This window comes from Oncorhynchus masou, chromosome 33 (genome assembly GCF_036934945.1).
Source record: "Oncorhynchus masou masou isolate Uvic2021 chromosome 33, UVic_Omas_1.1, whole genome shotgun sequence".
NCBI lineage: Eukaryota > Metazoa > Chordata > Actinopteri > Salmoniformes > Salmonidae > Oncorhynchus > Oncorhynchus masou.
Window position 1 is genome coordinate 43,250,973 of NC_088244.1, and position 11,046 is coordinate 43,262,018.

General features: G+C 42.1%; 1 protein-coding gene across 1 annotated transcript; it reads left to right on the top strand.

The window, feature by feature from the left end:
• Positions 1 to 838: 838 nt before the first annotated feature.
• On the top strand, positions 839 to 9,142 carry si:ch211-251b21.1 (uncharacterized protein LOC571720 homolog). The gene is made up of 10 exons (XM_064955901.1): positions 839 to 1,104; positions 2,047 to 2,127; positions 3,465 to 3,496; positions 4,012 to 4,191; positions 4,442 to 4,668; positions 5,056 to 5,153; positions 6,853 to 7,070; positions 7,307 to 7,526; positions 7,788 to 8,035; positions 8,420 to 9,142. The coding sequence occupies exons 2-10, from the start codon at positions 2,064 to 2,066 to the stop codon at positions 8,516 to 8,518; spliced, it is 1,386 nt and encodes a 461-aa protein (XP_064811973.1). The 5' UTR covers positions 839 to 1,104; positions 2,047 to 2,063; the 3' UTR covers positions 8,519 to 9,142.
• Positions 9,143 to 11,046: the final 1,904 nt, after the last annotated feature.

The window sequence follows — 11,046 nt, forward strand, 5'->3', positions numbered from 1 at the left end:
GTTTTAGTAGCGTAAATCATTCCTGTTCACACTGAGGTAAAGAGCGGAATAATTGAAGGATTCAACCGAGCCTCATGCTTATCACATGAGGAAGGCAGGGATTCCAGCGAGGTGTGGATTTCATTGGCCTTGTCAGGCGTGATTTTATATTCATCAACCGAAGTCGCGAGTGCGACTCCCCATATTATGTTGTAAGGAAGTTGACTAACTGAAAGTGAACACGTTGGGAGGGATCATAGACCATTCCTCCATATAGAATCCTTCCAGATCCTTGATATCCTTGGTCTACGCTTATGGACTGCCCTCTTCCATTCAAACAACCACAAATCTCCTGCGTTGTATGGGTGTGCTACTGCACCCAACTCCCCTTTCTCCATTGGCTACTAGGAACTTGTAGTGGTCTGGGTGTAGCTGGTGCAGAGGAGTCAGGCGCAGGACAGCAGAAATGAGTGACACAAGTAACTTTACTAAACAATTCCAATAACATGTCGTAATACCGAGCCCACAAATAACGGACCCAACATGCATAAAACAATCACGCACAAAAACCATGGGGAAAACAGGGTTAAATAATGAACATGTAATTGGGGAATTGAAACCAGGTGTGTAAAACAAAGACAAAACAAATGGAAAATGAAAAGTGGATCGGTGATGGCTCGAAGGCCGGTGACGTCGAACGTCGCCCGAACAAGGAGAGGGACCGACTTCGGGGGAAGTCGTGATAGAACTTGTTTTTTCTTCTCCTTTTTTTAAGTGGGGGAATGAGAGGTTGGGGCTCTCTTACTTAACTTGACAAAAACAAGCATTTTCCAACTTGATGTGCATCACTCTATACCTGCTATTGTGCAATAAGGGAAGTGAACAAGTGCACACTTCGGGAGAAAGGAGATTAGATTAGAGAGGTTATTGGGACGCAACCCACATGTTTTCGAGTCCTCCACATCTACTGCCATGTCCAACCCCTTTATAATTTCGGGTTGCGTGTGGTTGTGATATCTGACCCTCTTGCACTGCACCCAACCATCCCTCCCTCTCCATTAACTACTTTGTTTGCGTCCTTCCACTCCACCAGAGTTGCTTCTTTACTAAGACAGAATATCTAAGGTAAGGAAACCTTATTGGTATCATTCAGACAGTGCTATTCACTTTTACAGTGAATTTTGATAGCAGCATCTTATTGATGTTGTTCTTAATAGCATTTTGACATTTTTTCTCTTCCATTTGTGATCTATTAATGAACATATGCATGTGCCATGAGGCATGGTTTATTATGCTTTTTTTGCATTACAACCCCCACATTTGAATTCCAATGTGAAATTCTGGTTTAGGATTTCCAATGTTTTTATAAGAAGTAAAGTTGAATTTGAACCTTGTGACTAACCGAATAGACTAAACCATGTGTTGAACTATAACCCAGTGCATTGTACTTGGTTCGCACATAGTGCTAAAAATGCATCTGTTAAAAGAATTACACATTGAAATCTCATTGTTATCCCCTGAGCCAATAAATATATTTTCTTTTTAAGTGAAAGGTTAATATGCTTTTCTTGTTTTTTTTGTGCAGGGAAGTACTATAACACTTTACACTACAGTGCCCTTATTACTGTGTACTTGTGTATTAACAGGTAGTGTATTATCAGTACACTGTACTTTAACATTAGCCGTAACCCTGACCTGGAGTAACCTTGAGTAGAGTTTTAGAAACATGTAGTAATGAGTCACTATAATACATGTTACAGTGTAACAGGAATCACTTCACATTAATAAGAGCACTATAAGGTATAGTATAACCAGAATTACTGCCCTCAAATTATAGAAAAATACCTCTGCATTTATAGTATAATTATTTCTACAATAGTTGTCGGTTTGTAGTAATTTTGTTGAATTTGACCCATAGCTTACAATGTTGAAGTTCAAGGATTTCACTACACTCATGTTGAGGTCAATATAAACTGAAATCCATGAGCATCTAATCATCAAAAATTAATACAAATGTAAGGTCACCTGGGTCATTGAAAATGAGTTGTCACCTCTTATAATTCTCAGGTTCAGAAGGTGACAACATGAAAGCGTTGATTGGATTGGTCGTGTGTGCCGTGGCACTGCTATCTGGGTGTTGCACTGCTGGTAAATATATACATATATATCATAAGGTTTCCAAGGAATGCTGCCACTGGTTCAGGTTCAAATATTTTTTATAATCCTCCTAATGGTACGGTTAGGATTTGGGGTTGGGTAATCTGATCATGGATCTGTGTTTGAGGGCAATTTCAACCTTAATCCCCCAGTATTACTTCCTCCCTGCTACTGTCGAGGGTACTCATTAACCATAACCTTTTATTACACTGACCCCTAGTGGTATAATGTATGTGGTCAAGACACCTCTGAAGTACCTTAGGTTATCTATAGGAATTTTGTGAATAAGGGTTGAAAATGCATTTAGAAAACATACTGAACCACCAAGCTGTGGCAGGCAATGGCTCTCTAGTGCTGCCTTCATAGGTGAAATTCCTCCAGCATCCCAGCATGCCCTAGCCTACGGGAGGGTGCCCCATCTGACTCTACCCATTGACCGAGGCTGGACGGCTGGAGCCCTAACAAAGCCTGGGGCCTCATCAGATCTGAGGCCTGACCATTTCTCACGAGCCGTCCAAGAGGATGCCTGCCACGGCCAACAAAAGAGTGTGATAAATCAATTGAGCTTGCAGACAATGGCTCGGGGCAGGCCCGTGAAATGACAGACATCTCAGTGGGCTTGTAGGTCGATGCCAAAGGTCTTTTACAAATTATTGTTGATGTGTGTCAGTATGCCACTGACACCATACGATACCGAGGGAGCACCCCCGACTGGGCCCACCACTGTATGTGGAGCGATTGCTCCCCAGCACCTCCGCTTCCCCGCCTCCAACCCTGGCAGGGCTTGTTAGTTCTTGAGACGGACATGCTGAAATGGCATTGGTCACAGTCAGTCTACGGCAAGGAAAACTTTCAGTGTCATGCATAAGGGAGGGGGATTGGAAGGGGGGACTGTTTGCTTCTTCTGCTGGAGGGACCCAGAACATGCCTTTAGGGAGAGCGGGGTGGGTAGGAGCCCATTTTAGTCTCACCACAGGAGGTTCAAAACAGTCCTGTTGTACCCCATTAATGTCCCCCTACATTACCCCCAAAATGGACTCCTTATCATTGGAGAGAAAAGTGTTTTGTTAGAAAGATGCAGTACAATACAGCCATTCTTCTCTATCCTGGCTCTTGGGTCTTAACTCCTGAAGTTGGAAGGGAGGACAGAGCATAACATGGTAAGATGATACGCTTACATTGGAAGCACTCAAGAAGCAACTTCCACTAGTTTTCTACCAGTCAAAGCAAATGAACCAATGCAAGGCCGGGAGAAGGGATTAACGTTCATTACACAGACAGACTAAGGAGCAGTGTGTACACATTGACGTGTTTGGTTTTTGTTCCAGGGCCTGCAGCGTTATCCATCACCACTATATTGGTAAGCTATTACACATCATACTAATACTTATCGCAATCATATTATCATATTGTAAATGGTTTGTTATGCATATCATCAGACATACAGCAAACATTCATTTTTATATTTCAAATTCATATTTATCATAATGACTCCAATGCATTTATTTGGGCACACCCGTTCGAATGACACTGTGGCTTCTTTTACACATGCAGCCCAAATCCGATGTAATGAAATATCTGATACCTGATTTCCCCCAAATGTGTAAACAGGAAAAACAACATAAGGTGCCCAATTCTGATATTTTGCCCAATCAGATTAGATTCCATGGCTGTGATTCCATGGCTGTGCTTACACAGGTCACACGATTCTGATCTCTCATGACATACACGGACTACCTACTGAGATGTGCCTTTTGTAAAGTCAATCAGAAGTTACATGTGGTGGAAAGGAGACTGGTGTACCACTTTAATGTAACTCTATGATGGAATGCATGTTTTAACTTATGATCCACTTGTCGGATTCTCTCCCACCAGCAAGAGCCATTCACCATGACCCAAGGGTCTGAGCTGGAGGGGTACTGCATTGACCTGCTTGCGGAGATCGCCAAGAAGTTGGGCTTCAAGTACGAAGTGCACCTGGTGAAGGACGGCAAATACGGGCGACAGGATGAGAGCGGAAACTGGCTCGGGATGATCGGGGAGGTGATCCGAGGGGTGAGTGACCTGGACAGAAAGTAGCAGGTGGTGGTATACTCTATGCTGGGAGATTGGTTAAGTCATTCAGACCTCTGTTCAGTAGGCCGTGCATGGATATACTCACTCACACTTGTGTATGTGGGTCCCTATTCCTGTTTGTTTTTCCCTGTTCCTGTGTCTGTCTCCTTACTCCTGTGTGTGTTCCTGCTCGTGTGTGTGTCACTGTGTGATGTATGTGTGTGTTTGTGTGTCTGCTCCTATTTATCAGGAGGCCGAACTGGCGGTCGCCCCGCTGACACTCACAGCAACCAGGGAGCTGTCGGTGGAGATGAGCACTCCCTTCATGCAGACCGGTGTTGGTTTCATCCTGAGAAAGGACCTGGGCTCCGAGGAGAGCCATTTCGTCAGCTTCCTCTTCCCCTTCTCCACGGAGATGTGGGTGGGTGTCCTCATGGCCTTCCTGGTGACTGGCCTCTGCATTTATCTGGTGGCCAGGTGAGATATCATCATCAACTGGGCCCCATTCCTAATCTAGCCGCTAGCTATAAACCCTAGTCATTTCGGGGTGAATCCTAACTTCCACTTAAGTCTGTCAGTCATCCATTAAAGTCAACGAGACTAAGTACAAATACGTAGAAGTTAGAATCTTTGCATACGAAGATGTCAACATACAAATAATGCGTAAAACTATGAAACATATAGGCTACAGTATGTCCGGTATACAACTCTGGCGTGGGAAATGGGGGTGGTTGATAATAGAGCATGTCAATGGAAGTAGAAACTACACTGCTAATTCATCCTTCTAAGAATCTGGTTTGGCCCCTGTCCAGAGAATGAAGTTCTGTAAAGAAAGACATCTCAATGCTCACTTTACCCCCTCAGGATAAGCCCCTGTGAGTGGGCGGATCCCGAGACAGACGAACACAGCTTCACCCTCCTGCACAGCTTCTGGTACATCACCGGAGCCCTGACACTGCAAGGTAACGCAGTTATGAGCCAAATCGCCCAGATTTGTGTTTTTTATTTATTTTTAACATAGCCATGCATCCCCTCCTTTACACAATTACACAAAACCGTCCTTAATAAATGACAATCTGGGTCAGGTGGGCATAATTTGAAAGCTTGTTCTGTTGCAACATGACTAGCTAAATTATAAATAATACGAAGACTGACATTATATTATGAAATATTTATAGGTGCTAACAGGAGATAAAACATATTTTAAGTGGACGGGTGTGGATGGACACGTGTGTGTGTGTGCGCGCGCCGGTTGATGTGTATGTGCGTGTGTGTGTGTGTGTGCGCGCGCCGGTTGATGTGTATGTGCGTGTGTGTGTGTGTGCGCGCGCCGGTTGATGCGTATGTGCGTGTGTGTGTGTGTGCGCGCGCCGGTTGATGCGTATGTGCGTGTGTGTGTGTGTGCTCGCGCCGGTTGATGCGTATGTGCGTGTGTGTGTGTGTGCGCGCGCCGGTTGATGCGTATGTGCGTGTGTGTAATACACGCAGACGATGAAAACGCAAGGTGGGATGCCAACAACAAGCAAATGAGATTTAACAAAAAACAAGTAAATAAATGAATAACACTTCAGATACATGCTCAAGCCAACACCAAACAAAGGATACCTTGCCTTTGCTTTTTTGTTTGTTGAATTTTTTTATCATTAGTATTATTTTTGTATGACTGTAATTTATTAGGGTCAACAATTACTTACCATAGTACCAATTATATTGTTTTATGAAATGCTGATTGTTGGCCTGTTTAGGTTAATTATTTTATTTTTTAGTTTGGGGAGGGGGGGGTATATATATTTTTTTGTGATTCTGTTGTGATCGAAAACCAATATATAACAAGTATTTTATAAATAAACCATATTTGACATGAGTTTTATGATATGGAAATGTGAAGTGCACATTTGGACTCGGGTGTTTGGCTTGCTTGTATCACATCAAAACGGTATTTATTATCATCCTCAAAATACATAGAGGCCTCGTAATGTACGGCATTTCCCTCACTCAGACAACAAACAAATTGCACAAGTTACCCATTTAGCAGTTAGCTGGAGAGGTGGGAGCAACTTTTTGTCCCGCCCGGTGCTCAAATTCAGAACAGCTGTCAGACAAAACCCATTCAGAACTTTGTATTTTTTTAATGTATTTTTTATTCAAAATACAGATCAACAATTTACATTGTTACATCATACAAAACAGAACGCAGGTATTAATGAGAAAATACTACAACATACAAAAAAACCATTCAGAGCTGTGAAGCAGAGACCCTGAGCTCTGACGGCATGCAAAGCATGTTTCTGTACAGCCACTGTGTTCTAATTTAGGCGCTTATCAGTGTCCAGATCTGCCATTTCCTACCCGTATAAAGGGCTATACGTATGAGCAATCTATATCTTCTGTTATTATGTTTTTATGTTCTACATTACATTGCTTGTCTGAAGAGAAAACTAGGACGGATAATATGGGAGTTTGCACACTTTCTTTTGTAGTCCAGAAGAAAGTGATGGAGTGACAGCAAAAATAAGTTTGAGGTTCTAAAATGAAAAGCATTTTTCAGTCTCCCCAACAGAAGTTTCAAATATGTTCTTAAGTGATCCGTCCCATTTCAAATTTCAATCATAGAATACAATTTTACATAATATAATGGATCTCTATGGTTTGCGTTCTCAGGTGCTGGCCCACACCCTAAAAGCTTGTCTGGCCGTATTATCAGCGCCATCTGGTGGGTATTTGCGGTGGTGCTCCTGGCCTGCTATTTCAGCAACTTCAACACCATGCTACGTGCGGACACCAAACACGTCTCGGTGATGAACTTCGATGAGCTGGCCAGACAGGACGTCATTGACTATGGAACAGTGGAAGGCGGCTCCACGTTCAATTTCTTCAAAGTACGTGTGGCTTTAAAAAGAAACCGCACAAATGTATTCCTTAGTAAACGTCAATCGATGTACAAAAATGCTAAATTGTCTATACCTGCACATATTTCTTTACATTTCCTTCCATAGTGAGTTTCGGATAAAAACGTACACCTACAACTAGAATCGCTAATGTCTCAACAACTATGGCCTAAAATCATCTGACCAACGACGCATTTCTAAAATTCCCTTTTCGCTCCCATTTCTAGAACTCCAACAACCCCACCTACCGAAGCATCTTCCAGCACATGGAGAGGAAGAAGAGTTGTGTGCGTTCTGTGGAAGAGGGCAATCGACGTGCCCAGGAAGGCAACTACGCCTTCATTGGCGAGGCAGCGTCTCTGGACATAGCTGTGGCTCGCTACTGCAACCTGATCCGGAGCAGTGAACTCATTGCCATGAGAGGGTACAGCATTGCAGCACCCCTAGGTGAGCCCCTAGCAGCTGGATCCACTGTACACCCCATAGATGGAAGGCTGTGCTATCAATAGGCAACATTGGGAACATTGTCTATGTGTTTTTATGGGTGGTCTGCTGTAGTGATGAATATCTGAAGTATTCAAAGTTCAGTTCATTTCTTGATATGCACCCAAACACATACAAACCCCTTTCTCACTTGCTGTCCCTCCATCTCTCTCCTCCTCCTTCCCTCTGTATCCTCCCTCCTCCTTCCATCTCATTCCCTGCCAGGCTCCCCTATGATGAAGAACATAACGGTGGCCATACTGCAGCTGAGTGAGTCTGGGGAATTGGCGTACCTGCAGAGTAAGTGGTGGGCCAATAGCTGTATGCCAGAGGGGGGCCAAGCCCCACAGGCCCTCCAGGCCCACCTCCTGAGGGGCCTCTTCATGCTGCTGGCCCTGGGGTGTGGCCTGGGCCTCCTCATTGCCCTCCTGGAGCTTGCCTCCAAGGCCCGCAACCAAGCCAAGGACCAGAAGGTAAGGGAACATGAGGAGAGGATATTGAATGGACTTAAAAAATATATACAGTTGAAGTCAGAAGTTTACATACACCTTAGCCAAATACATTGAAACTCAGTTTTTCACAATTGTTGACATTTAAACCCAGTAAAAAATCCCTGTTTTAGGTCAGTTAGGATCACCACTTTATTTTAAGAATGTGAAATGTCAGAATCATAGTATAGAGAATGATTTATTTCAGCTTTTATTTATTTCATCATATTCCCAGTGGGTTAGAAGTTGACATACACTCAATTAGTACTTGGTAGCAGTGCATAGCATAATTTTCTTCCTATAATTCCCCCTACTACTCACACTTCTTCCTCCTCTCCTCTCCTCTGTCTCCCTTTTCTCTCCTCACAGAAATCCTGCTGCTCAGTATTGTCGGCAGAGCTGAGTCAACGTTTCAGATCGGGCAGGGCGAATGCAGGCACAGAGACGTCAGAGAAGAGCAAAGCGTAAAGGATCTGTTTTACTGATTGGTTCCGAAAAGCACCATGTAGTTTGATACGCATATAAACCATGTGTGAGGGACCCTGGTCCTGTCCTTGGGAGCAGCACTATCTCTTCCGTGTCCTAGTAGTGTATCACAGCAGTAACTTCTGTTTCATAGTGTACGACGCAGCTACCGAGTTCCCCATGTGCACTTACAATGGCTTGTTAGAATAGGTTCCAATTAGAGTAGATTCTACTATATATTCCACTCTGAAAATGTATTATTAAGCCACTATGGAAAAAAGCAACAATAACATTTCATGCTCTCAGAGGACATGGGCCTCCCACAGCAGAAATAGACTACTAACAGTTTGTTTTTTATATATATTAAGTTGATACAGGCTTTTCAACTAACCTCCAGATAAATTCTTTTAGCAACTGTATTTTCAATAGTTTTTTTGTTGATATGTACTGCCAAAATATCTCATGTGCTACTAAATCTGGTGGCTTATGAGTTGTTTCATTAACCGTTCTATATGTTTTACTTTAACCAAATGCATAGATTTTTGTTTAAGTTTCACACCTAAGCTCTCTCAAAAGTGTTTTGGATGGATGGATAGAATTAAATAAATAAAATAGATTTTTGATGGATTTGTAAAATGGTTGCTTTCCAGGAGTGGGGGGAATGAACAGGCACTGTGGGTTAGAGGTACAGTTATTGTGATAACTGATCAGTCCATTTTTTCTTCTATGGATATTGCTATTTCAGTAGAGTTTTGTTGCATTGTGGGGTCAAATAAAATCGACCAAATTCCACAAATGGGCTCGTTCTCCATCCCCGTTGGCTTGTTGTCTCGCGAAGCCAGATGGAAGTAAGATGGCGCTGCAATGCATACACTGTAAACCCCAAATGAGTCAAAACTTATGAGGAAACTCATTGCACTTAATATATCGGAGTACAGTTACTTAAAGTAATTTTGTAGTCATTACTCAAACCCATAGTCACTGTGACAATTTGTTTTCTGAGGTCTTGGCTGATTTCTTTTGACTTTCCCATGATGTCAAGCAAAGAGGCACTGAGTTTGAAGGTAGGCCTTGAAATACATCCACAGGTACACCTCCAGTTGACTCAAATGATATCAATTAGCCTATCAGACGCTTCTAAAGCCATGACATCCATTTTCTGGAATTTTCCAAGCTGTTTAAAGGCACAATCAACTTAGTAGGTGTAAACTTCTGACCCACTGGAATTGTGAAATAATCTGTGAAAAAGTACTTCTGTCATGCACAAAGTAGATGTCCTAACTGACTTGCCAAAACTATAGTTTGTTGACAAGAAATGTGTGGTGGTTGAAAAAACGAGTTTTAATGACTCCAACCTAAGTGTATGTAAACTTCCGACTTCAACTGTATATGCTTAAATCTCCTTTGGCAGCAATTTACAGCTGTGAGTCTTTCTGGGTAAGTCTCTAAGAGCTTTGCACACATGGATTGTTCAATATTTGCACATTATTCTTTAAAGACTTCTTCAAGCTGTCAAGTTGGTTGTTGATCATTACTAGACAGATATTGTCAAGTCTTGCCATAGATTCTCAAGCCAATTTAAGTCAAAACTGTAACTAGGACACTCAGGAACATTCAATGTCGTCTTGGTAAGCCTCTCCAGTGTATACTTGGCCTTGTGTTTTAGGTTATTGTCCTGCTGAAAGGTGAATTTCAAATCAAACTGTATACAACAGGTAGACCTTACCATGAAATGTTAAGTACAAGCCCTTAACCAACAATGCAATTAACCTCTATGGACAGTTCTTGGTCAATATTCGATAATGTGACTAGAATGACGTTGTAAACAGCCTACTATCTGGGACAAAGACATGTCTTATATGGGCATAAAGCTTATATTCTTGTTAATCTAACTGAACTGTCCAATTTACAGTAGCTATTATTACAAAAAATACCATTCTATTGTTTGAGGATAGTGCACAACAACAAAACACTTTTATCACTGCAAGTGGTTTGATACATTCACCTCTGAAGGTAATAATGTTCTTACATTCAGTAATCTTGCTCTGATTTGTCATCCTGAGGGCCCCAGAGATAAAATGTAGCGTAGTTTTGTTTGATAAATGCATGATATTCAAATGCAGGAACTGGGTTCTACAGTTTGACCCCACTGCTGTCTCTGTGATGTGTTGTGTTGGATTTGCCCCAAACATAACACTTTGTATTCAGGACAAAAATGAATTGCTTTGCCACATTTCTTCTGTATTACTTTAGTGCCTTGTTGCAAACAGGATGCATGTTTTGGAATATTTTTTAATCTGTACAAGCTTCCTTCTTTTCACTCTGTCATTTAGGTTAGTATTGTGGAGTAACTGTAATGTTGTTGACCCATCCTCATTTTTCTCCTATCACAGCTATTCAAACCTAACTGTTTTAAAGTCACAATTGGCCTCATGGTGAAATCCCTGAGTGGTGTCCTTCCTCTCTGGCAACTGAATTAGATACAGGCATCTTTGAACTGACATTTTGATAGAAAGTTTATTTTATTTTTT